The sequence below is a fragment of the Conger conger genome, chromosome 5 (assembly GCF_963514075.1).
Source record: "Conger conger chromosome 5, fConCon1.1, whole genome shotgun sequence".
NCBI lineage: Eukaryota > Metazoa > Chordata > Actinopteri > Anguilliformes > Congridae > Conger > Conger conger.
Genome location: NC_083764.1, coordinates 12,830,391 through 12,858,104, shown reverse-complemented (window position 1 = coordinate 12,858,104; position 27,714 = coordinate 12,830,391). Strand labels below are relative to the sequence as shown.

At 47.8% G+C, this 27,714-nt stretch overlaps 1 protein-coding gene across 1 annotated transcript in view; it reads left to right on the top strand.

The window, feature by feature from the left end:
* The window catches only part of man1a1 (mannosidase, alpha, class 1A, member 1), a 134,787-nt gene that overhangs the window by 60,246 nt on the left and 46,827 nt on the right, over nucleotides 1-27,714 (top strand). Inside the window, exon 4 of the mRNA XM_061242087.1 lies at nucleotides 4,217-4,297. Coding sequence (XP_061098071.1) covers nucleotides 4,217-4,297 — 81 coding nt within the window. The remainder of the gene's footprint in view (nucleotides 1-4,216; nucleotides 4,298-27,714) is intronic.

The following is a 27,714-nucleotide window of genomic DNA, read 5'->3' as shown; positions in this document are numbered from 1 at the left end:
CAGGGGTTAAAGCACCAGGTAAATATAGTTATATTGTTAGTATTCGTTTATTTGAATGAAACTTCTGCAGGTTACACCCTGAACAGCTCCGAGGGGTAGTGTCCAAGATGGCTGTAGCTCTCGTTAAGCCCCTCGGGGGGGGGGGGGGAGGGAAAGGGTTAAAGGCGAGTCAGCCTGCATCGAGGTCTCTCCAGCTCCTCAGAGTAGCCTCCAGCGATGTGGCCTGGAGGACTGGTTTGGTCTTACTTCAGCTATACTGAGGCAGGAGGGATTTGTTTGTTCTTCTCAAGATTCTGCTTCTCGCGTTGTGGCCTTATGGGGTTAAAGCAGGGAGTTATGAAATGAGAATTGAAACTTGCAATAAAAGTTTATGGTTCTGCAGCAAATTAAAAAATACTTTTTAATCGTTTCATTGTTCTGTTATGCAAATTATGTCTTAGTGTAATTTGCATATATTCTCTGCTTTGGAGAGCTTAAGTGATAATGTGGACAGTTGGTATTATTTGCCAGGGAATATAATTCTATCTTGGTGGGCCAGTTTACTGGTGGACCACAGAAGAATAGTTTTTGTTTCTTTTGGGGGAGAGAGGGGTGGCGAGAGTGGGAAGTATAAGAATCAAATAATAATGATTGAAATGGTGGTATTAAGAATTGCAATTGCATAAATCGGCATTTACCAAATACTGTTAATTTATTGTATTAATGTTATAATTTTGATTTTGCTTCTCCCCTGTCTCATGCATATGATATGAAGACATATTCCGTTCATTCCCGTACATATACATATTGATTTATTGCAGGGCCTGTAGGGCTATATTGTAGATATGAAGGAATTATTCATTGGTTTTGCTGCATTACTGTTCAAAGATCAATCGTTTACGCTTCATTAGAAGTCTTCTGAAGCTGATGTTTTTGCGGTACTGCGGGTCATGTTAAAATATCACATCACATTACGTTTATTTAGCAGAGGGCTTAAGAAAGTATAACTTTACCACAGGTGACATATTTAGACCAGGTGCAATGAAATATACACTCACTGAGAACTTTATGAAGAATACCTGTACACCTACTTATTCATGTGATTATCTAATCAGCCAAACGTGTGGCAGCTGTGCAATTCATAAAATCAAGCTGATATTACATTACATTACATGTAATGTGATATGGATCAGGAGCTTCAGTTAATGTTCACATCAGCATCAGAGTGGGGAAAAATATGCTCTAAGTGACTTTGACCGTAGAATGATAAAAAACAAAAAACATCCAGCAGTGCTTTGGGCAGAAACACCTTATGACTATGAGAGGTCAGAGGAGAAGGGCTAGACTGGTGTAAAATGACAGGAAGGTGATATTAACGCAAATAACCACACATTACCATCACAGTGGTATGCAGAAAAGCATCTCTGAACACCCAAGGTGTCAAACCTCTAAGTGGATGGGCCACAAAAAAATAAGTCTAATAAATAGCTAATAAAGTGCTTACTGAGTGTATGTATTCATGAGTTTGATTTGTATTGAAAATTACTTTAAATGAGAGGCTCTGAAATTGATGGACAGCGACACTCAAAAATCTCAGAGGAAATGCTTTGCACAAACTTTATTGATCAAAATGTACAAAGCTTGGAGCAATGGCAAAGAACAAGAGGAGAAAATAACAAAGCATGCTGACTGCCATATTGTCATTAAAAATAAACTTGGAGCAAATAATGAAGATCTGTCTGACCTAAAAAGACAAGCGAAGCATAAACAATGTTGCCAGATGCTCTTGATATTCTCCACCAAAATGTTTCTCAAAATCCCCTATCTGTTAACTCCCCTAGATATTTTTAGAAGTTTGTCTCCGTGTGCTAAGAAATTTCCCATCTGTCTGCCAATTCATCCTCTGAAACTTACCTTTTTAAAAATCCCCTTTTCTGGAGAATTATGGAGAATTCTGCTTGGCAACCCTGAAAGTACTGTCATGCCCTCAAGAACCCCCCCAGAATAATGGACCATCTGTGGTCATCATTGTGTGTACTGACGGTGCCCCTAAACAACCATCAACATCAAAAATTTACAAATGTATAAAGTTTTTCTAACTTAAGTTTTATAATGGATTCTTTGTCTGTTGCTTCTAAACAACTGTCAAATCCTGATGTCCTAAGCTTGGTTTTCTGGGTAGTGTCTGCAAGAGATACGCGGACAATCAATTACCCAAATACCCATAAGTCCTACTTGAATGCTCAACTGAAATGTGGTTTTGAAATTCCGCTTGTGGAATGAACTACGCTAGAGGGGAAACAAGAAGCATGGTGTACCACTCTAAATTTTAATGAAAGGCTGTGAAAATGAAGGAACTGAATTTTTCAGAGGATTGTGCTAAAACCCAGGCCTGCCATATTTGAGAGAATTACATTTGTCATAAATGCAGAAGAGCCCCACTGTCTTTCATTTTGAGATTATGCACACCTGGAGAATGCAGAAGAATAATAGGCTGTTATTATGACTGAAGACAATGCCCTCAAGGTTTTCCGGCAACGGAATTGTTTTGAATTCGGCCATTTTGAAACAAATTTAAGAGCAGGTGAAACATTCATTTTTTCCACGGCCTGAGATATTTTTTTATACGCGAGTAAATGCTCTCCCGTTTTTATTAAATTGTGCTGCTGGGCTTAGATTCCCATCTATCCACAATAGACTGTTATTACCTTTGAAGAGGATATTTCAGCATGAGACGTGTTCTTTTTCATGTTTTGTATAAGGATAAGATCGTATTTGAATGTGAACTACCCCCCCTGTTCTGACCAGGAAGGGAAGCATTAACGGTAATGGTTCCAGTAATGACACTGCACGGCCCCTTTCATCCGGAAGAATTAGGCCATTCTTGCGGAGCGACCTCCTGATTCGTGACTGAAAGCCGCCCCGCTGGTCACTTCCGCATTTGGCAGGAGTGAGCGCCGGTCACGTTTGGTTATTCGGTTAACATGCTGAATTACAACGGATCCTTCTGTGCGTCTTACATGCAGTTGAACACGTCTGCTTTAACCGCCTGTGTAATCAATGCTTATTACAGCTCCGACCTCTGCCCATGTTGTTTTACTCGGCTAACAGCCTCAGGTGCAAGTTGCCGGTGCATTAAAGGAAACCCCCACAGCGTTATTGCTGGTAATGATATGCACAGAGGCCAGGTTAGTAACGATATGCACAGATATGCCCCTCCTTTTTTCCCCAGCTCAAGCTCAGCCTAACTTGTTGATCTCCTGCCAACAAGGTAGCAGGGTAGCCTAGGGGTAGGTTGCTTGACTGGCAGAGTTGCTGGTTCGAGCTCCTGGTGGGCACTTAGGGATGCTGACTTGCATGGAGTGAAGTTGGGTCCTTGTACAAAAAAATGAAGAACTATGCTGTTGGGCCCTTGGGCAACGCTCTAAACCAAAAACCGTTCTCTCTTTCACCTACTTGCAACTGTTCTCTCTAGCATTTCTCCCAGGGCATCCTGAAAAAGAGAGGTATGTTCTCAATGGATCTCTGCTTGTTAAATAAATGGAAAAAAACATTCCTGCCGATATCAGGATAGAGGGCCGTAGTCACATGACTCCTCTGAAATCTTACATCTTTTCCGCACCAATTATGTACTGTCCATGTCGGCGGATAATCACGAGGTCCACTTGTTCTCAGTTTGTGCAGCTGCAGGTGCCCACTTGACCAGGAGCGGCTGCTAGAGAGCGATGAGATCAACAGAACTAGCCGGCTTAGCCCCTATCGTTCCCCTCCGATGCCAGGCCGATCGCCGGCCTCCGATGCGGGCCTCCAGTCATAGCCGACAGTTGAACATAGTGCTTGTTGACGAGGTCAAGCATACCCTGGAAAAACGGTCTCAATATCAATCAACCTGGAGGCTCTGTCAGTTTCGGACGCGACATCTGTCATTTTTTGAAGAAGAAACAAAAACAACAGGAAGAAAAGAGAGATCTTTTTGAAATTCGATAGATCTGTTTTCCCTTTGAAGCCCCGAACGGGAAAATTCTGACAGATTTCTTTCTCTTTTTTTTGTGTTAGTCTCCTTTATTGCCGAAGGGCTTAGCGGTATTTCACGGGTGTAGCCCAGAGCAATGTCTGTCCTCTCCTCCGCAGTTTACCCTGTCTTCAGTCACGTCCCGTCTACTCCGGGGCGAGTGACTCACCACCCAACGCCACGCTAATCACCTCTTCTTCTCCTCCTGTTCTCTTCTCCCTCCAGAATTCAGAGGTCTCCGTCTTCGAAGTGAATATCCGGTTTGTTGGAGGGCTGCTGTCGGCCTACTATCTCTCCGGCAAAGAGGTATGTGAACGCAGGGGTGGGCTGGAGTGTGTGTGTGTGTGTGTATGTGAACGCAGGGGTGGGCTGGGGTTGGGGGGGGGTGTTATGGATTGCAGCAGCATGCAGGGGCATGGGCAGGTTTTACTGTATGGGCTCATGTGTGGAACGGAGCTGTGTGTGTGTGTGTGTGTGTGTGTGTGTGTTGATGTGCACGTGCGAGTGCGTTGGATGAGCGAACGTGAAGCATGCAGATGAGATGTATTGAGAGCCATGGGGCTACACCACGTACACAGACACACACAACTCTTTGTAACTGCAAGCAGGAATGTGGAGCAGAGATGCCTGTGATTAAACCTGTATGAATTTGCAGGATCGTACTGACATCAAGACTATTCAAAACAGCCAGTTATACAGTATCTAACATATGTACATGTCACTGTATAATACACACAATCTTATACTGTCTTCCAACATACATTACCGACACGTCTGCTTGCCCATCCGCTTATTATCACTGCTTATCAGGTCATCTGAACTGTCCAGATTCACACATCGAAATGGTTGGACATTTTTTCAGTCCAGACTTCAAAAGGTGCCAAGCGCAGAGATGGGAGAGATGGAAATGGAGATGTGGAAGGCTGCTGCCAATTCCTGAGTGTAAAAGGATCCTTAAGGTAGAGGCGGAAACCGCTAGAAATCATCAGAGTCTCGAGTCCCTCTGCCTGACGATGAAAGGATTTGTGGGAAGCTGTAGTTCTTTCTCAGGGTCATGAATCCCTGCAGTGCAAGAGCTCAGTGTAGTTCGGGTTGGTCTGCTCTAAAATTGAAGGGCTTATTTTATTTTTATTAAGTCATTTAATTTTTTACATTTTCTATATTGCTTAAAGAGCAATGAGGAAGTAAATTGTAATCACGTAGGTGCTAAATCTTCCACCTCGCAAGTTCTCGTGTACAGAAGTTAAGATAAGGTATTTGTCATCCAAAGGTGTTAAAACACGAACATCTCAGCTGTCCACAGTATCTTAAATTAACTTTAGTAAATAAAATAAATGCATAAAATTAAGAACTGAGTTGCTAATAGAACTTTTGTCCCAATGTAGGGCGGCCTGTAGTGTAGTGGTTAAGGTAAAACGACTGGGACACGCAAGGTCGGTGGTTCTAATCCCGGTGTAGCTACAATAAGATCCGCACAGCTGTTGGGCCCGTGAGCAAGGCCCTTAACCCTGCATTGCTCCAGGGGAGGATTGTCTCCTGCTTAATCTAATCAACTGTACGTCGCTCTGGATAAGAGCGTCTGCCAAATGCCAATAATGTAATGTAATGTAACTTTTAGAACCGTAAGAAATAAAACGATTCCGACTCGGAATGTCTCTGGGTTAATTAACGGCGGAGAATCTGCGATGTGGCTATCGTTTTCTGAGCCTCCGCTCATCGCCGTGGAGTAGCTGCCCGTTCTTATCGGAACGCTACAGTACCGCCAGGAAGCCAGGAATCCTCCGCTGGCCTTTTGAATAAGAATAATAGCTGCTTCTTGCTCATTTGGCGCCGAGAGCTTTTTAATAAATCGGAGCGCTTGGAAAAATGTCCTCACCCCACTTCTCACAGGAGGACAGCAGCGAGTATATGAAGCCATGCATCACTCTGAAGGCTGCTGTTTATCAACGGCCGGCAATTATTCCTGCAAAGTTATCAGATCGGATATAATCTCCATCCAATTACAGCCAAATGGGATAAATGGGGTTCATCCTGGTAAGAGCTGTTACTATAGGTGATAATGATGATGGCGTCGGCGATGATGATGGCGATGTAATATTGTAACCTCTGAAAACCATCCGCCGAGCCTGTTGTGGTTGTGGTTGTTGTTGCGTTGGAGATAATGTAGCGCTTTTGGAAGATTTCCCCGGAGGGCGGTCGCTCTACGCTTCACGTGCCCCGCGTTGCCCTCTGTCGGACGCAGGCCCGCTGCAGATTTATCAGCTCACGCGGCCGTGTAAAGGAAGTGTCCGCTGCAGGCTTACGCTAATGAATACGAAAACACGGCTCCGCTCAGCATCGCATCCGGAAGTTGGCGTACGCTGCCGGCTTGAGAGGCATGTCCCAATTAGACGACGTGTTCTCCGTCCGTTTTCTCAAAGCTAAAAACGCAGCGTAGATACGATCGTGATGAAGTGCAAAGGTCACTATCCACAGCCACAGTAACAGAACTATGTTCAACATGATGTATCAACTTAATTTTGTTATGTAATTCCTTTTTCTTTGCAGCATTGTCCTCGTCTAAAGCTGCTTTTTTCGCGGTTTACAGTGCCAATCCCTTTTTCTACTCTGTTTATAAATGCAGAGCTTTACCCGTCCCAATCTCCTCAGTGATTCTGGAGAGGGAGGACACGTCCCTCCATTTTTAAGAGCTGGACGTGGGGGAGTGAACAGGGCTGATAACAGGGTCAGCCGCTTTAGAGAAAATGAGGATGGGTTTGGAGAGTTACAAAGGCGTTCACTTTCCTCATTTGCCATCGGAATACCGGCGCTCGCATCTGCTTTCTTGTCATGCCTGAAAATTACTGCCCGAAGTTTCGACAGCCTCTGAAAGCGGCAACAAATGGAGCGTCCGCACTGCTCTCCCTCCTAATTTCGCAAGATAAACTCGGGCGTGCCACTGTATCTGAATGGGGCCAGGCGCTCGACAGCCTAGTCTGTTCACGTTCGGCCTCTTTTATTTCTGCTGCGGGTAAAAGTATTGCTTTTCTATGGCTACTGAGAAGGTTTAAAATAGCTGTGTTGAATTTAAATGCGTGCGTGGCATAGAGTCGAGCCGAAGCCTCAAAGCTGAATGTCAACTATAGTAAATAAGGTGAAGTGCCTTGCTCGAGCATACCGGTACATGACCATGAATATGAATCTGTGACCTTCTCAATCTGAGCCTGCTTCACAGTGAAGGAAGTGGTAGATGCAGATGTACAGTCAATACGTGCCATTGTCACCAGGGCAACAAAAACCAGAGGCCATGGGTGCCATTGTCACCAGCGAAGGCAAGAAAACGAGAGGCTGTGGGTGCCATTGTCACCAGGGCAACAAAAACCAGAGGCCGTGGCTACCGCTAGCTCGCGGGCGACAGTTGGGTCGTGGAGCCTTCCCCCCCGTCGGGTAACCCATTACCACGGCTGCCCTTCTCCCGGCACGACGGCACGTTTTCCGCTCTCTGAAAAACCGTCGGGGAAAAAGAAGGAAACGGCGGAGCGGCTTCAAACCGCTTTCATCCTCTGTGAGAGGCACGCTCATTGATGTCAGCTTCAGAACATTCCGGCAGCCGGGGGGGAATAAGTCCGGTCCTGGGGGAGTGCGAGGAGAAGGCCGACCTTTTCAAGTCTCCCGAAAAAGTAGGCGTCTGCGAGTGACTCGCGGGGCGCGCTAAAACCCACAAGCTGCGCGATTTCCATCAGGCCTCGACGTGGGATGCCCGGGGTCCTTTTGGCTGGGGCTCAAAGCCGGTCGGCCCCTTTGATGAAATTTTTATCACCGAAAACTACACGCGGCACAGGCTGCATTCTAATCGAGCGCGACTCTGTAAATCCGGAGGGATGGGACTCTTTTCAGACACCTGTCTGCTTGTGGGGGGAGAAAAACCACGAGGCTTCACACTGTTGGGCAAGAAGACTTTATTTACAACCGTGTCAATGGAAGCCAAGGGCTGACCGGGAGAGGTCGAAAGTTGAGCCGAACGGCTGAACCGTTCCAAAGTTGCCGCGCCCCAAGGTCAGCCTTGGTTCGGGTCCGAGGCCGCTTTATACCGTGTGACTAATGAGGGGTTTAAGCGCAGGCTGATTTAGGTCCAGGTTATTTACGGCCGACTGGATTTCCATCACGGACGAGGCGGCCCGACCCGTCACAGCCAAGCACTTAACTCCCGAATTCGCAAATCAATTTCCGGGACCATTAATCATTTTACATAACGGACCGGAGGTGACCGTGCCCCAGGAACAGGCGGTACTCGCCGCCTTTGCCCTTGAGATTAAGAACATGGCGACCGTCGTTACTCCGAAAAACACGCGCAAATGTGCTTCCAGTGACAGGTGCTTCCATTAGACTTTGGGGGTTGCGGGTGTCTTCCAAAAGTTGGAAGAGTTTTTTTTTTTTTGTTGTTTTTTTTTATATATCAGAAAGTCCCATTGAGATACAAGATATTTCACACGGAAGACCTGGCCAAGACAGCTGCAGCAATACTCACACATACAAACATATAAGAACATACAGGACATGATAAAAAGTGCTTTAATGAAAATAATACTACATATTTTCAATGGGGACCCAAGGAAAAGAATATCACTCTTTCTGCAAAGGTCTGTAACATGGATTTAAATTCATTAAGCAAAACTAAAGTGTCTAAACGGATAAGCCCTTTGTAGTCCATTCCATGCCAAGGGTACAAAGTGAGAAAAGTCTTACTGGCTAGAGTGGCACGTAAGAGCGTGTTCTGGAGTGGATTGGTGTTGAGCACTGCTAGGGCTGGTGCATAACATGTCATTACAGTGTGGGGTTCAAGTCCTTGAAGTTAAATAAGAATCCTGCCAAGTTAAGTTCACAGTCTCTACCTTGTAATGGGAATGTCTCAGTGCTTTCTTACATTGAGCACTGAGCCAAGACGCGCTGAACGTACATCTCCACTGACCCAAACTGCATCGTCCGCCAGAGAGAAATCATGCGATGACAGCGTGTGTTCTGTTCGCCCACACAGAAAATGCGGAGTGTAAATGTGTTACTTATGAATATTTAAACGTGGTGATGTGTGGGTATTACACTTGCTGTAACTCGGGGACAGTGACGATAACGGGCCCAGAATATGGGTTGTTTTTTAAATCTCTTAAAACGCTCTGTCTGCCAGTCACCGATACCATCTCTGCCTCCCCTGCCGGTATCGTCCTGGTTATCTAGGCCGTTTGAACACTTTATTTTTTATGTTTATGTTATATAGGCCGTTTTTCAGGGCCGTTTGGCTGCAACGGGGCCCCAGAGACTGACGGAGGTCTTCAGGCCCGGTTATGTAGAGATGGGCAGCAGTCTCCAAGCCTCCTCTCAGTATAGGCACCACCTTTGGTGTCTGGGGCTTGAATTACCCCACTCCAGAGACAGTGGAGAGAGGGGGACCCCCCTTTGGAAAGAGTTCAGTGGAAACCCATTACAGGCAGCCGGCAGGTCTTTTGGTCCTGAAAGGGGCTCCATTTTCTCCCCTGGCAGATGCAGCGTTTTTTAAAAGTGGATCCAGGTGGCCGTTCGTAGAAGGGAACAGAAGTGTCATTCATTAGGCAGCCGTCGGCAGCGCATCCGCCGTCGAGCCTCGGTCGCTAACGCGACGCTGTGTTTACCGCCGCCGTTTCCGCTAAAAGGTCAGGGCCGCCGCTTTTTTTTTTTTGCGTACGCGCCCGTATCTCCGCCGAGCTTATTTAAAAACCAGCCGCATTCATATTCATACCAGCCTTGGGCAGGGTCCGTTCTTTTATTCAGTTTTATTGTTTGTTGTTTTTTTTTTCCCTGCTCTGTTTGAGGCGGTGGCTGTGCGGCAGAGGGGGTCACGCTTCAAAGATATCACCGCACAGGCTTTTCCAGCAAGGCCCGATGTGCTCTGCTCCCTGTGTCGCTTCACAGATCTTTTACCATGAGATTAGTGTGAGTGTGAGTATGTGCGTGAGCATGTGTGTGTGCGCATGTGTGCGCGTGTGTGTGGGTGTCTTTTTTTTTAACCCTGATTTCATCTGAAAGGTGCTCCCTGAAATATCCCTTTTACCACATGCAATGTAGAATGCTTTGAGTGGTTAAAGTTGAAATGTTTGGAGCTCAGTATGGGAACCCACGTGCCCCGCCTATTTAGAATTGTATTTTCACCATCGCCTGATGTGCCGTGCCAACGTGCGACCGTCTGAAAACCAGAACGGGTTAAACCTGTTTGAGCCTGACACGCTTGGTCTCGGCCCACGCCCTGCTGTGCTCCAGAGAACATGACCTGAGCGCCCTGCCTTACCTGTGCCTCTCCTGTTACGGTCACGATGAAAACCCGAACACGGCTCCTCGCATTCGTAGTAACCCTGAACCCCTGTAAGGTTGTAGGTCAGTCTGTCTTATCGTTGTATGCCACAGTGCTGGCTGTAGTACCTCTACACAGAGTTTATTCTGGCCAAGCCCTACCACTTAAAGTGTCTAGTGTGGCCAGGGCTGGGATCAGTCCCTAATTGGGCACATCTGCTCCAGCTATTTTGGCAGGTGCTCCTATCGCCTCCATCGGAGCGACATTATCGCCTGCTCCTCCTGTCCCAGCTCTCCTTCTGCCTCCTCAGTACTGCACCTCCTCTGAGGCCCTAGTGGTGTGTGTGTGCGTGTGTCTGTGTATGTGTGTGTATATTTCTGTCTGTGTGCGTGTCTGAGTGTGTGTGCGCGTGCGTGCGTGCGTGCGCGCGTGCGTGCGTGCGTGCGTGCGTGCGTGTGCGTGTGTATGTTTCTGTCTGTGTGCGTGTCTGAGTGCGTGTGTGTGCGTGTGTGCGTGCGTGTGCGTGTGTGTGTGTATGTTTCTGTCTGTGCGTGTCTGAGTGCGTGTGTGTGTCTGTGTGTGCGTGTGTGCGTGCATGTGCGTGTGTGTGTGTGTGCGTGTGAGTGTGCAGTGGCTTTGACGGCCCTTGTTTGGATACAGTTTCTTCCCGACAATGACAGCCTGGAATGTGTGAAAGACGAGTTCAGGTTTTCCTCCCATGTACGTACACTCAATCTCTCTCTCCCTCTCTCCCTCCCTCCCTCTTCCTCTCTCTTGCTCTCACTCCATCTCTCTCAGGCACTCTCTCTGTATTTCACAATCACAGTGATTTTGAAACAATAGCAACATATTTTAGCTGTCATTCTTTATGCTTTTGTGCTTCAGCCTTTTGCGCCTCCCTCTCTCTTTCACCCTCTCTCCCTACTCGCCTCCTATCTCTTCCCCCCTCTCCCTCTCCTCTTCTGTCACTGCCCCTCTCGCCCTCTCTCCCCCGTCTCTCTCTCTCTCTCTCTCTCTCTCTCTCTCTCACTCTCAGCCTTAAACCTCCAACTCCACTCTAATTAGTTTGTTTTAAATTTTCTTTTTGATGATAAATGAAAAGAAAGTCCTGGTTTTCAGTGGAATGAAGAGAAACAATATGTCTGCCGAACACCACGGTGGGGCATAAATCCCCCCCCCCCCCCCCCCTCCTTTTCTCAGGCTGGGTGTGAGGAAAAGCGGCCCCTGTGCTAAGGGGCCTGCAGTGAGTCATAACACAGCAGGCCCCGCTGAAGCCCACACTGTAATGGACTGTACGGTCCCTAGAGCATGATTTTAAGTCTCCGCATGGCCCGCGGCGTCCAACAGAAGAGCCCAGAAAAAGCATAAAGCACAGCTCTGAGATTTATGAAACACACAAGTAGGAACTCAAGTGCTTTGATTTGTGTCTGTGTTTTTTTTTTGTTTTTTTTGGGGGGGGGGTTTTCCTGGCGCTAGCTAGCCTTTGTTGTTGTGTGACAAATTAAGTAGCAGAACTTAGGACCGCATTTCTCAGCAAATAGGGTGAAGTGCATTTTTTTTTCTGATTCATTATACGTGGTAGCTGCTTCTGTTTAGCATTCAGAACAAGGTTTGGATGTTTTATAACGGTTATTTGAGAGTAAATAAGTATCTGAAGTATCTCCGTTCGGCGGTAGGCAGGCTTCATCTCCTGCCAGCTCGTCGGTATAGTTTCCTGCGTCCTCCAGGTTAAATGGGGTGAAATGAAAGTTGTTCAGCGGAGACTGTATCGCTTCGGTCAAATAATTATCACCTTGATAGCTTTCGCGGGCCCCGGATCGGAGACGTTTGCCGAAAGCGGCGGACCCTTAAAAGCTTGAGTGCGTCGTCCAATCCCGTTCGAGCGGTCGAAGACGACCTCGTCGGGCAGGTGACGAAAGCCCCCAGAGACGAACGGGGGGAAGTCCCCGGGCGCGGGGAGCTGGAGAGGAAAGGAAAAGCGGATGAAAGGGGGATTAAGGTGTCAGCGCTCGTAATTGTTCTCCTGGTAAGAGGAGCAGTGGTGTTCGGACGCGAGGTCGGGGTTAATACGACCTTTTCCCTCTCGGGCAGAACACAAGACTGGCGGCATTCTGTTGGGCGGGGGGAGTCTCCTAATTTTAGCCCTGGCTCAAGCAGTTGCTGCAGGGGAAAGGCAGGGAAGCGTGAAGCGACCTTTTTTGGGGGGGGGGTGAGAGACCGGACTGCGCTCAGGAGGAACGGAACTTCCGTAAAAAGGTCAAAGCCGTTCATTAGCGGTAGCAGGGTTCGCATTCATTACGGCAAGCCCCCCCCTCCCCTCGTAAACTGTGTTTTATGTGTTCGGCGGGCACTCATTCAGATCTCCGATACCTGTGATTATAACTTGCGTCTCGCCCGTTTGAGCCAAGCACCGCAGACGGATAAAGCACGGGCCCTCAAACTTTATTCAACAATCAAACTTTACAACCTCTCGCTTTACCTTGCCAGGAAAGGAGGCGAGAAACGCAGCGTTTCCCTACGGCGGGAGGAGACCAAGGGTGGGGGGAGAACCTCTTTTACGAAAACATTTCGAACTCCCAAATCCTCTCCATCCTCAAGGCAAATGAGCGCCCCTCGTTTCTGTGTGGATAAAGCTTATCAGCAGAAAGCGAAAAGTGGGGTGAAACCAGGGCTGGGATTCAATCAACGGTTTTATTTAACTTTGTGCTTTTGTTTGCTCTTTTTTTCCCTCTTCATTCGGCAAGTAAAATTTTGTTGATTGCTGAACTCAGCAGTAGATGATGGTGAAGATTAACACTAGCATCGGGGGATGTTGATCAAATCCGGACCGATGTGTTCTTTCACTGCAAGTGGCCATTTTGAGCCGAACAGCACAGCAACAAAGTTAATCAAGGGGTCCTTCTCCCTCCTTCCTCCTGTGTAAAGTTACAAATGATACTTTATTGAACCCAGTGGGGTAATTTGACCTCTGCATTTCACCCATCCTAGCTACTGGGGGGCAGTGGCCAGCTACAGTGCTGTGTCCGGGGGCCACCTCCAGTTTTGAGGCCAATGCCTTGGTAACCTAACCTTAGTATACCTAAGCTTTTAGTCTTTTAGTGTGGGAGGAAACCGGAGTACCCAAAGGAAACTCAAGCAAACATAGGGAGAACATGCTGACTCTGATATCTACAAAAGAAAAAAACGAAGTTGATAAGCAAAGCATTAGGTACACTTTAGCGGTAGGGAGCATTGTCAGGCTGAATTTCCTGTACTCATCGTTGTGTGGTGTGGTGTGGTGTGGTGTAGTGTTGTGTTGTGTGGTATTGTGTGGTGTTGTGTGGAATTGTCTTGTGTTGTGTAGTGTTGTGTAGTGTTGTGTGGTGTTGTGTAGTGTTGTGTTGTGTGGTGTTGTGTTGTGTTGTGTAGTGTTGTGTAGTGTGGTGTTGTGTAGTGTAGTGTTGTGTGGTATTGTGTTGTGTAGTGTTGTGTGGTGTTGTGTGGTGTTGTGTTGTGTTGTGTGGTGTTGTGTAGTGTAGTGTTGTGTGGTTTGTGTTGTGTCCTTTTTGCGAGGCAGCAGTGCTCTCAGTGCTCTCCGTGCCACCCGTGACAGACGGCAGCGCATAAGAAGCAGGCTGTAAAGTGTGCGAGGAAGGTGTAATGGTCCCCCCACTGTGGCAGAGCAGTGAATCAGTTTCGGCCCGGCGGACCTCCTACAGGCCACATTACCTGCGGGCTGGCCTCGTTCGCCTCCCCCGGCTAGCCGCGCCGCGCACGTGAATCACGACTAATTAGCGAGCAGCGGGGCCGGAGGCTCGTTAGCATTGTTTACCGCTCTCTCTTTTTTTGCTCACATGATTTTAAAAAAAAATGGGGGGGTTCTTTCAGTTGTTTACCTCCAGCCAGTGAGGTGATTAATCATAGCCCTGGGTACAGAACCATTTGTTTCTGTCAGAAGACGTTTCTTATTACAGCAAAAGCGCGTTTGTTCTCATGGCTAATTAGCTAAGCGGCGCGCGGCGCTGAAACGTCTGCCTTTTGAGCGACTGGTGCACAGCGCGTGGAGAATCCCATTGATGCGCTTGGCCCTTCGGAAGGGACGAGCCCTCGCCTCCTCCACACAAAGCCTGCGGGCCATGAGGGGAGGACGGCGAGCTCCGCACCGCTCTTTGTTCTGAGTACGGGAAATATGTCTCAAAAAAAGATCACACACATGTAATGCACCAAGCTTTTTCAGACAACTGAGTGTTTTTCCATTTCGGTGTTTTTCAGTCTCCTATGCTAGCCAATAACCCTACTTTTTATTTTATGTTCGGGTACGTTTTTTTTCGTTTCTTTTATTGGTAATTTGAGATTTGAGTTTCTGTTGCTCGAGTATTATGCCCAGATAAAGGAAGGTACTGAAGATATTGCTACTGCACAGTGCAGTCACTGTGCAGTGTGCAATGAATGAGTCTCATTGAGTTGAAGTATGGATTTCTTAGTCTGTAATGCTGCTGTTGGAATGGGGACTGACGTGTTTGAGTTTTGGCCTACTGCAGTCGTCTGACCCTCGGTGTGTACATTCGTACTAATGCGCTGTATCCCAACAGCCTCCCAACAACTGTTTCCAAAAGTGCCTCGGTAAACATGCTAAAAAGACGCAATTCGATTAAAGAAATGAAGACTTTAGTACAGCATGAGCCAGCATGCTTTTTACTGCCTACCTGTTATAAAACAAGCGTACATCCCTACCTTCCGGGGGAAATATTCCCTCTTTTTATTTATTGTTCTTTTAGTGAGAATAAGCGAAACATGTTCACACTTCCAATATATGTGGTAATTTTGTGTTTATCCCTAGTTTTGATGCCTTGAGCTTACTTGTACCTCTCAGCTCATTTGAGTAGCTCTCAAAATGATGTTTTCTATTGAACCAGCCGCAGGCACCTACGGACAGTTACAATGTTTTTGGAGTTTCAGTTATTTCTCCTTATTGATTGTATCTTTCTTGTATTTTTGTGCTGATTGCATTAGTGCTGAGATAATAAAGGGTATATTGTTTTTTTTTTTTTTTAGATATCAGCAGGCTTTGTGGGTCCCATTTGGCACATCATCAAAATCAGTGTAGTAAAGTACCTTTCGAGGTTTGAATTGTATTTAATTTTTTCCGTAGCTGTAATTGCCATTTTGTTTTCTTTCCAAATTCAGCATAACTCAACGTCTACCTGTGCTGTAACCTCTTAATTTCTAGAGCAGGGCTGCTCGACCCTGTTCCTGGAGGTCTACCTGCCTATGAGTTTTCACTCCATCGCTAACAAAGGGCACCTCATTCAACAGCTCGAGATATTATTGTTCAGCTGCTAATTAGTTGAGTCGGATGTGCTAAATTGGTGTTGAAATGAGAAGCCGCGGGATGGTGGATCTGCAGGAGCAGGGTTGGGCAGCAGCTGTCATAGAGGGCATAAGCTGCAACACCGTTCCTCCAAAGTGTTTTTCTGAGCCTCTCCTTCTCAAAATGGGCAGTCTACCCGCTGAGCTCCGCGGTTATGGCATGGAATTACTGTCCAACTGGCACTGGCAGATTACAGGCATCTGATTGGTAGAGGAATCACCACTGAGTGTTGGGGACTATTCTACTGATTGAAAGCCGGTGCTTGAAGTGAGTACTCACCGGTACAGAGTACCAGCACTTCTACGTTTTGCTCTTCGGAGTACCGTGACTTTTTCTTGCGTACTGACAGCCATTTTAAGCCCCCTGTCTGACCATATTCTCTCCCCAGTAAAAGACTGATGAAGTCAGTAGTAGTAGCCTACCTCTGGTTGAACTGGGTCGGAAAAGACCAGCACGTTGTGCCGGGAATTCTACGTATTACTCAAGAGTACTGGCAGTTCTTTTTTAAGTTGTAAGCACTAATGACACCTGCTTCCTATGTGGGCAACTGCTGCAGCCAATTACACGGCTCTCCAGTGCCAAGGTCCGAGCACCTTTAATTGTGAATCCAGCCCCTGCCCTGGAGTGCTGCAGTCTCAGCGCGACAGTTTAAATAGGAGTTAAACCTTTCCCCAGCTCCCTCCAGGGTTTGTAGTGCAGCATCAGTTCGCCTCCTGCTTGGTGGTTCGAGGGAGCCTTCTCCACACACGGCGATTTCCGTTCCATTTCCTTCCTTTTGTGAATTATGAAATGGGGAGGGTGGCGGGGGGGGTCTGCTTCCATTCTGTTCTTGTGCGATTACGCCCGTCTGGCGTCTCTGAATCACCGGCGCCGGCATAACGGCACGCTTCCCCGCCAAACACCTGCAGGAGGTCGCCGGCCGGCCCTGCGGCGATTTCCCTGATTTTCCGATCCGCCGCCGGAACGAGGGGGAGGCCAGGCCGATCGGTCCTGGGACAGGGCTTTGGAAGAGGGGGACACTGGGCTAGCTCCACCTGGTCGGGGCTCGGCATCAGATCCAGCTCTCCGTGCGGCCGTGGCTGCGTCGCCGTCTAAGCAGGCTGTTTAACGCTCGAGCCATCTGTCCGGGGACCATGACATCGCTCAACGGCCTGCGCCAACACCTTTCATTAAATCCAGAGGGCATCGTGACCTGTTGATGTTCTTCTCAAAGTTGGCAAACAAAAAAAGAAAAGCTACATAGAAAGCTAAGTATAGAGTGCTGCTCTTGGGAGTTATCAAAAACGGCTTGCGCATTAGTCATTATTACCGCTGGTTTCTTTTGAGTTTGCCTTTGGGGCCTGTTGCGGATGCTCTTAACACGACTGGAAATATCATTCTCAAAGATGGAGGAGGCGTTGGGGTGGTTAATGTGTGATATTGATTGACATCATACTATTTAGCTTGATTATATAATGAACACTTATCCAAATATTTGGCGGCATCGGGGAACTGTAGCGCCAGATGAGCCTCTCTGAACACATTGTAAAAGAAGAATGGTGCTCAAGAGCCAGGACATTTTGTACAACAAAAAAACGCATTACCCAGGTAACTTCAAAATGAGACTAACCCAAAGAATGAGGAGCATGCGGGGCTTTTTTCTATTTAGCGCAAGAAATGAACGGACATGTTCATTCTGTCGAGTACTCCCTGTGGCTGTCAAGTGCGGCTTTGTCTCGTCCTGTTCTTGAAATGTACTGAAAGCGCTTCATTCACGGGGTTTTGGTCGTCCTCGTTAGATCATGCTTGTAAGGATTTGTATCGCTTTTGCTGGTGACTCGGCCTGTTTACTGGTGGCTTCCAAACAGCATCCATTGAAATAAAGCAATCTGAGAGCCAGTGTACATTGTAATGTGTACGCCCCATGAATGGCACAGGACAATGGCCTGTTGGACTTCTGTTTTGTTTTTTTTATGCAGTGTTTAAGGAATTGTGAAATTTCTCGCTGAAACATGGCCCCCCCCCCCCGCTCATTTCCTCGGTTGGAAATGAATTATCGCAGAGAGCCGGTTCTGAAGTCAAAATTTCAAAGCCAGGCACTGACCTCGACCCGATTGCCACCTGATTCATCAGCTTAAGTATCCTCTCCCGCGCAGTCCGTAAATCACGGCAGGCGTAAATCAAGGCCCCTGCGAAACGTAAGCTCTACCGGCAAATTCCGCCATGACGAGCGCCCTCCTCTTTTTCGGAGACTAGTAACCAAGAAAGCCCTGAAGACGGTCCGGGGTTGTGTTAAGGTCTCCGCGTCGTGCGACGGGAAGGCGTCTCCCCCCGGTGTCACCGGCGGGCGGGGGCGGGTTGAAACGGAGACGCCGCTCTGATTTTTACACCGAGCGCCGGGGGGTGTTCCGCCGCCGGGGGGGTCGAACGGGGTAGGCTGTTTAACCGCTGAAGATCGCAGATAGGGTTTGACAAGCGACAGCAGCGGAGACGCGCCACCTGGGCCCCTGTCAATCAGAGACGGAAGCTGCCAGAAAGACGCGGCGGTATTAATAGTCTTCAGCCTCGTCGAGCAGACAGCCTCGCGACGACACGAGACGTCGGGGCCGTCTCGAATACGGATCTCGGAACCGAACCCCACAAATATGGATTATCGTGTAAATCCTGCCGGATAAGATTTTATTGCCTTGACACAACGTTAATATGTAGTTCCTCTGGAAATGGGGCCCGTCTCATCACAATATTGTGAACGGAATTGTGTCTGATGCGTGTATTGTTTTCGTCGTTGTATTTCGTCTTCACAGCAGTGAACAAGGCTCATATGAGGACACAGGAAGCTCTCTCTCTACGAGACAGCGTCTGTTTGCTCATTATAATTTTGCACCTGCATATTGTCCTCTCTCTCCCCACAAACCTCCCCGCAATGTGTCGCTTTATCACTTAATTTGATGAGCGTAAAATTACTCATTTGTTTTTTTTCCTACTGTAATTCGACATGGTTGAGTGTAGCCCACCTGACGATCTGTCACCCAATGACCTGTGTGTGTCCCAGCTACATACCTAAATGGGTTTTTCTCCCACCCCCCCAACAGCCTTATGGATGAAAGCAACTAGTGAGCAGCCGCTCACCCCCATTGGGTTCTTACCATAGCAGGGGCACCAGAATCAACATTTAGAAAGGATTGTTTATTTATTTATTTTGGGTTGTCAGGCAAGCATTAAGACTGGTCTCTCAAAGCTAAGCTATATTTTTTAGTAATATGGTTGCGAATGTTTTTATTGTGTAATGTTTTGTGGTCGTTCACATTCAGGTGGATGAAACGAAACAGGCGTTCACTCATGAAAGTGCTGCTCTTTTCTTAAAAAATGCTTATTATTGTGTCGGCCAGTGAATGTGATGAATAAAATGTTGAATCATATCAACACAGTCCCTTTTGTAAACATGGGGTACAAGGATGGATAGATATGCCCTTTTAAAAGAGGAAGAGCTTTTAAGCCTTGTGGTTTTCCACAGGCATTGAAAGTGTATAGGATTGATTGTGCTAAAAGGCCTTGGGTTCGAGAGCAGAGCGGCGCATTCTCGCAGTGAACAGCTTCCACATGGCCTGACCTGCATTATCGAAAAAAATAATTGCCTGTTAAATATTTTAGGCAAAACTAATGGTAGCGCTGAATGGGAGCTTTTTTCCCGTTTACTTTTCTTTCTGTTTTTTTGGAGCCAAATTTGAAAGGAAACCCCGTAGAGGTGAAAAAGAGTGGAAGCTTTTTTTTTTTTGCCAAATTTAAAAGGAAAAACTGTAGAAGTGAGAGAGAGAATTAGATATGCTCGGAGCTTCGGGTCAGTTTCTTCATGCCCGACTTCATGATGCAAAAACTGAATTTTTGGAGTGCCGTCCGTGGCCATTACACGAGGAAAAGATGAATGAAGGGGAGAGCGTCCTCTGGGAGGCTGACTGACGTACCTCGTTTGCGAACCTGTGAAGTGATTGGCGGGTAAATCTGTGCACGCAAAACTCTTCAAACGGCATGAATTTCAGGACGCTTCATTCGTGCCGTGCATGTTAAGCGTCCAATCAAAGGATGACGTTTCAATGTTTTCCCTATTTGCATGAATGATATAAAATAATAAGAAGAAATATAAAAATTCAATAGCAACTAGTGAAATTGCTAATTACCAGCCTGTCGCGAGATTAGGCTTGGGGCGATATTAGCTCTGTAGGGAAGACGGTCGTAATGTTGCAGGTTCAATCCCGCCCTGTGTGTGTCGAAGTGTCCCTGAGCAAGACGCATAACCCCCAATTGCTCCTGACAAGCAGAATGGTACCTTGGATGGCATGTGTGTGTGTGTGTGTGTGTGTGTGTGTGAATGGGTAAATGAGAGGCATTAATTGTAAAGAGCTTTGGATAAAAGAGCTATATAAATGCTGGCCATTTACCAACACTAAGTTCAAAGCATCATGTCATGGGGAAGATGCACAGAAACAATAGTGGCCTGCAGTGTTTGACACGTTCGTCTCTACAGTGCCTAGAGCTGCTTCTTTGTGTGGCCCTGCTCCTCTAGAGAAAACCCCTGAGCTTGTCACTACGTAAACGCTGTGAAGATATGCTGATGCCAGCTTCCAGGAAAAGTGAGATGTCATGCAATTCGGCCTTATTGAGTCCAGACGTCTGTCAGGACGGTGTCCAGTGGGCGTCTGCAGTTTTACTCAGCCTTCCTTGCCCGTTCTGTGACACTTGTGATTTATGAAGTGCGCGAGCTGGCATTCCACGTCTCAATTCAATTAGTTCAGCACGGCGAGTGTGTCAGGGTGAAACGCGTTCCCTCCGACAGCGTGCGCGGTCCTGTCGAGCGTAGCCCTGAACGCGTACCTGGAGCGCTAAGTTTCTGCTCCATTCACAAACACGTTCATTACTGTGTGCGAGGCCTACACTCCCCAAACTTCTTGCATATTGCTCCCTTGTGCATCCGTTGTACTCCGCATTGCAGCGCCACCAATTACCGGAAGCAATTTGCGGGGTTTCCCGTCTGCATTCTGGTTCCGTGTGGTCTTATTTCCAAGGTAACCGGACCTGTTTTGCAGGTTTCTGGGAATGTGAAGTCACCCTCTTTATACAAGTTCTGCCGTTTCAAACAACGATTTTGGCATTAGCCGGACAGCTATCGGTAAAGGCGAATATATCTTGTTTCGTTGCTCAGAGAGCCTAAAAATCAATGGCAGCTTATTTCTTAATTATCCCTCTGCCAGATAAGTGCACAGAGGTTTCATTGTGTCTGCCCAGTGCCTGGGAGACGGGAGCCTTTCCATTCCTGGGCCCAACTTATTTTAATGCAGCCGGACTGAGCCGGTTATCGACTCCCTTAAATGCTAGTGATGAGTTTCATTGCTTAATGGTTCTTTCATTTCTTGAAACCCCGGTAAGTGTACCCAAGGCTTCAGTGTGCTCTAACGAGAGGCTTTCCATGCCCTTATATGCTGAAATGCATTGAAATACTCATTTGAGGTGTCATTTTGATTTATGGCAAGACTACCCTATTCTGATACTCCACCGTCCTGCACATTTTCCAGAGCTTTGTGAAAGATGAAATGCTGTCTGTGGCCCATTGGCCACCTATGGTCTTTCGTGACAGTACAATTTAAACATTAGTCTACGTTCTTAGTCTATGTGGCATGCATTGCTGTTTCTGACATAATGTAGCTTCAGAGGGTAAATAATCCCTTTAGACATGAAAAGCACTAGCGAAAAAAGCACCACTCGTTAAAATTCTGGGATTGCTATTGTGGTTGGAACAAAAACCAGCATTCGCAGAGGGTCCCCAGGACCAAGGTTGGGAAGCAGTGATTTAGGCCAAGAACTGATCTAATTAAGCCCTTAACAGAAGCATCTCCCATCCCCTAGTTTTGCCATTTCTTTTAGCCTCTGCATCTTGGGTTGCAAGGTCAGCTCCATGGTTACCCAGCACAGGGAGTCTGAGCATTAGTGTGGAGGCCATTTCCAACGGACCTGATCATCAGAAAGTGAACTTGCGCTAACCACAACATAATTCCGGCCCCTGATAATCGAATTAGCACACTCAAGGCGCCAGAGGCAACGGCCATAATCCTGTCTGTCGACTGACTCCGGAATGTTCTGCAGCTCCCGGCCGTATTTAGGTTAAGCACAATTAGCAATCTGTTCATGTTCAACACGGCCAACTTCTAATCTTCTGGTCTGTAATGGCCGCCTGCTTTCCATCTCTCAACTCGACTCCGTCGAGTATCTCTGCTTGTTTCCCCCCTCGAACCAAGGAAAGGGAACGCTTGCATGTTTTGTTTATTTTCCAACGTTTGTGTACATAAGGCGCGTGGCGGATTGACTCCGGGGAAATTGGTCCAGGCAGCACGGGCGAGAGACTGCTGGAGACTTGCTGCAGATTGAGATAACGTTATCGGCCGCGAAAGCGTGACGCTTTTAAAGTTCACACGGCGTTGACTGGTCGTCCGTTTGACCGGGCGGTTTTATCCTCTGTTTAAAACTAAGTGCGGATGCAGTCTCCCACTCAGACATATAGAGCTGCCTGCTTTCAGACTGGGCTGATAAGCTAATCTGTGTGTAGTGCCCCGTTGCACTGCGGTAACTGCTTTAAAACAGGTGTGCTGGTTAAACTCACTTTCATATTTTATACACTGAGTGCGTGCGCACACACATTTTCAGACTTCATGTGCAACGCAAGTTTAGTGTGTGAAATTACGATTTTTCATGATCAAACATTTCAACCGATTGGTTTTTGGCTCCTGGTGTTTACTCGTTTTGAGAAAGGCGGTGTAGTCGCTATGGGCGTAATTTCACAAACGCAGTCCGCTCCACGCTGTTCTCTTTGAAGCGTGCTTGCTGTCAGATACCCCATTCTCTTTGAAAGTAACCTCAACCTGTAGGCCGCAGATCCCTCGCCGATCGATGTGCAAGTGGTCGAGCGAGAGCAAAGCTATTTCCTCATCCTCTCGCCTTCATTTTGAAAACTGATCCCCCGGTACTTAAGCGGTCTCTGGGTATGACACCCACGTAGCTGACACGGGAGAGCTCAAACGGAAAGCACACAGCCATACGGCTTTTGACAGTGTCATGTTTTCTCATTGTCTTGCAGGCAGGGAAAGCGCTGAGGGTTTCTAGCCCTGATAAATAATGAAGCAGGTAAATGTAGAGTGTCAAGCCCAGAGAACAGGTGCAGACCCCTGCATACTGAGTGAAACCGGGATCTCTAAGATGGAATCTCCAGTTGGAATCCGACTAGTCTGCACTCACAGACACACACAATCACACACCCTGCCAGACTCTACCATAGCAGCCAAGCATACTCCCCCCCGAGCCCCACACTGCATCAAAATCACCCAGACCATACAAGCTGCAAGGCCCAATGAATATTTATACCTCTTGGAACTATTTACTAACACTTTCCATAGTTACAGTCCAATTACATCAACTCATTCTTTTATTTATGCCTGTGTGTCTGCACGTCCGATTTCCCTCGAATCCCAGGAGACACTTTTGATGTGCGGTGGATTCTTTTAAAGGTTATCTTCTTTGCCGAATCTTAAAATGGGGGAGAGTCGTGTTCCGGAGATCTGAGCACCCAGGGTCCTGATGGCTCATTCATGTTTGGCAGAGCTCATCTCGAAAGCTCGTGGCTTACCCCAAGGCTTTTGTTCGGGGCCCACCTTTTTTTAAAGGTCACGGCGGGCGTCTGTGGAAGTTGGAGCAACTCTTTGATCACCTGTGGGTCTTCACTCAAATGGCCTTGTTTCGGGTCCTCTTCCTCGGCTACAAGCAGAGCCCCGTGTTATTGCCAATTTTCCCTTTACCGGTGTGCAATTTTCTATGTAAATGACCTAATTTCGTCCTTGTTCTCGGAAGAGCAACATTTCTGCTGGGTCAGCTTGTCGGAAGATAACAAATTCCAAGCAGTGGGAAGGTGGGAGTGTCCACAAAACATCAGAGCAGAGGAGATTTGGTATTCAGATTGGAAAATTATCAATCCAGGGCTATAAGGCATTAAAGAGATTGGAGTCTGACAGTCTGATTCCTGGAGTCAGCAGGTCTTAATTGCAGTCATCATATGTAGTCCAGTAAAGTGGAACTATCAAGAGATCCCAGTTGCTTGGTTTAATGGTATTGGTGAACAGTGGTCAGTTATGGACAGCCTTGACTTTCTTTTCAGCAGTTTGTGTAAGAGCTGATTGTTAAAAATTGTGCCCTTAAACTCTCCTCTGTTGGGTTTTTTTCTGACAATCCATAATTCATATTTCGTATTTCTCTGAGCATACTTTCTTCTGTTCTCCCTTTCCACACACGCACACACACACACACACACACACACACACCTGTCTCTATATCTGTCTGTATATTTTGTGTATATCTGTCTCTCTCTAGCTCCTCTCTCCCTCAGTCTGCAGTGACTGTCCATCACTAGTCTCCTGGTGGGACACCAATCAACGACATCCGAGCCTTACCCCGCTGATATTTTGCTTGCTTGGGGAACTGATCCGTGCTCTGTCCTCTTCCAAACCTGTTATGGGAAGGCAGAGAACATTTCCATCTCAGTAACAAGAGACATTATGTGAGGGATTCTGTTTTTGTTGTTATTGAGTATTTGCGCTTCACACAGTACGGGGCTCCAGCACGGCTGCTGCACCTCCTCATACGTTCAGTCTCATTCCCACTGCTCCCTCTGCGATGTCACTTCCTCCGAGGGCCTTGGCATGCCCTCTCTTTCCACACCGAAAACAAAGAGCTCTTGGCATGGCATTAGTCCCAGTTTACAGAACCCGAGTGGCGTAGCCGTGGTCCCCGTGAACCAAACGGTGCCGGGGAGATGGGCGCGTGGGCGGAAACCCGGCGTCTCGCTCCGTCTGTTCACCCAAGAACAAAGCGCAAATGAACAGCCAGGCCACCGCATCTCCAGGAACGGCTCTTTCGGATCCAGCCCGACCCGCTTTATCGCACCCGGCACACCGCCCCCAGCAGGGGCCACGGGCGTTCGGCCGACAGGAGCTAAAAGCCCCTTCGCTGTCCCCTCTGCTCCACCCTTGGCAGCTGTCCTCCATTTCAGAAGCACTGGCGCATACAGTACATCGCCTGGCACCGGCAACGTTACGCTATGCTAACCAAGCAGGCCCACAATAGGGAAATATGCCCAGCCACCACTATTCACAATTAACCTCTCTAACCACCTCCTGTCTTTTGGTCTGTCATGCCCTGACTGTCTCCATCCCAAATTTCATTTCAACTTCAAATTTGCTTTGTTCCCCGACAAGTGTCTACATGTTGACATAGCGTCTGAAAATAACGGTTTGCAAATGGAACAAGGACAAGAGAAAATATGGATGTGTGAGAAGTTATGGAATTATAAATGTACAGCATACAGTGTAATATCAATTTTTTATGTATTGTAATTCTTGCTAACCGCCCAGTTTTGGTGGCCGGTCATCCCGTGTCTAATCGCTAGGCCGCTGCTCTCTCTTCTGGAACCTTCCACAGGCAAACCCTGGCTCTTCATCTCCATCCGACCGCTCGTGAGAAATGCGACACGTCCGTTACTTGGCGGCGTGATAAAGACGTCCGCTCGGCTTCCGAAGGGAATCAATTACTCCGGCGCGGCCCGTCGCGCTCCAGCCCGTGCCTCCAGGAGCCTCCCCGCCATTAGAGGAGAACGAGTTAATTAAAGAGAAGCACGCCGACGAGTCAGACGCAATTATCTCCACGCCACGCGCCCGCTTCTGTTTTTCCGTATTTTCCAATCAAAACAAACTAGCAAGTCAGGGAAGGATAATTTCCTCCACCCGCCCTTCCTGTTTGGCAACCCGGTAATTGATGAGGAACGGTCCGGAAAAATGATGGGCTGTCAATTTCGGAGTAGCGCACCTCATTCCGCTGGCAAACCGAACCTCCTCGGAGAACGAAGGAAGGACGTATTATTTTAGATTCATGTCTTTGTACTTTGCGAGACGGGGCCTTGTTTTTGTTTAGTTTTTTTCCTCCACCACCCACCATAAAGAGCGAGATACTGCTAATGTTGGGTGAGGGAAAAGCCGTGACCCAGATTTATGGCACCGTGTCTGTCACTTCCTCTTTTAGGAACTTGACAATGCTCAATTTTGTTTGTGTGAATCTGTGCAGTAGACCAGCGGGTACTGTTCCAGAAGGCCTAATGTGATGCTAAGGACATAACAAAGTCAAAGGAAAAGGAAAAGTCGTGACCCAGATTTATGCCATGTCTGATGTTACTTCATGTTTTAGGAACTTGACGATACTCATTTTTGTTTGTGTGAATCTGTGCAGTTGACTGTGCACCGTTCCAGATTTCTAAGGACATGACAAAGTCACAAACTACTGTAAGTCCCAGAAATGCACTGCTCCATTCGCAGACGAGTTAAAACCGTTCGGCTAATCCCCTCCATGTAAATGGCTTTCGGAAAACCCTCGAAAGTACGGCGAGGCAAATCGCAATCGGCCGCCCCTCACCTCTGGGTTCAATCGGATGGGCCACGCCGAGGTTTAGTCACAGTTAGATAGCGGTCGTCGATAGGTTCGTGAGTAGGGCCGGCATGTGGTGCGGCGAGGCCCCCACGCAGGGTCTCAGGCGTCCTGAGCTTAGCCTGAGTTAAAAAAAAGCCTATCAGCTCAGTTCTGCTGCTTCTCTCTGATTGCGCTCCGCCTAAAGTCCCCGGCTCCTCGCTGAATGGAGAATGGATGTCCTTGTGTGACCTCCATAGCCCCCATCCCTCCTCCCCCCCGGACGTCTGAGGCCCCTTTCAAAAGCCCCTCTGTCCCCAGCATGGGCTGGCTGAGGGGGGGGCGTCTGGTGGCACTTCAGCAGCAGCAGGCCTGCCTGTGTGAGTCTGAGTCTGAGTGTGAGCTGATGGATGGGGCCTTTCTGGCTCCTTTCTTTCTGAATGATGAGCTGATGCTGATATGGAGGCTGACGCCCTGGAGCGCTGCCCTCTGCAGCAACAGAGCAGAATGCAGGGCTAGTGATCACACCCCCCCGCTATACCTCCACCAATCAGCATGAAGCAAGCTGTTAGTTAACATTATCCTGCTATACTTCCCACCAATCAGCATGAAGCAAGCTGCTAGTGATCACACCCCTTGCTATACTCCCCACCAATCAGCATGAAGCAAGCTGCCAGTTAACACCCCCCACAGTAGTCCCCACCAATCACCGTGAAGCATGCTTCTAGTGAACATGCCCCCGCTATATATCACCACGGTGATAAACGGTAGAGAACTGACAGGCACTTGGATCCGGCAGACAGGTCAGATTTATAGTGCTCTGAAGCTGCCCAGTCTTCCTGTGCCTTTGCGATTTCGTTTTCTGGCTGACGAGCTCTGTCTGGACACACTGCCAGCCATGGCCCCACCCCTCCATCCCATAGCTCGGCCCCCCCATCCCCATAAACATGCCCCTCAGCCCTGTCCTCTTTCCTGTGAAGCAAGCCCTCCTACAGACTGGAGTATAGCCTCTTTTCTGTTTTTACTTTTCTCTCTGTCTTTCATTCTCCCTTCCTCTCACTACCTCCCTCTCCCCATCTCCCTATCTCTTATAGACTCTCCCCCTCTCTTATTATCGTTTAATTTTCTCTCTGTCCCTCCCTTGCTTTACCAGGGAGTAGTCCTTCCTGCACTCTGATGAATATTCTTTCACTTTGCATCTCTCTCTCCACCTCTCTCCATGCACTCCCTCTGGTGTGTTATTAGTAAATTAGCAGTCAGAGGAGGGGCACACCCCACACACACACACACACACACACACACACACACACACACACACACACACACACACCGGTCTGCCCGCAGTGCTGACTAAAGACAAATCCCTCCAAATTAGTGCAGTAATTGCCTTGAAGTGCCCTGTCACAGGCGTCTGCAGCAGTATGATGTACTGTTCGGCACTGTGTGTCCACGCACAGCTGCCAGGCTGCCGAGGAGGGGAGCGTAACGTGGTTGAGGGGCGGCAGCACAGGTACAGAGCTTCAGCCACGTCTCCCTTCCCCTAATGGACAGGTTTAATTCAGCTTTATGGCACGGCGTTACTGTTCATTAGGGGAAGGGACTGACTCG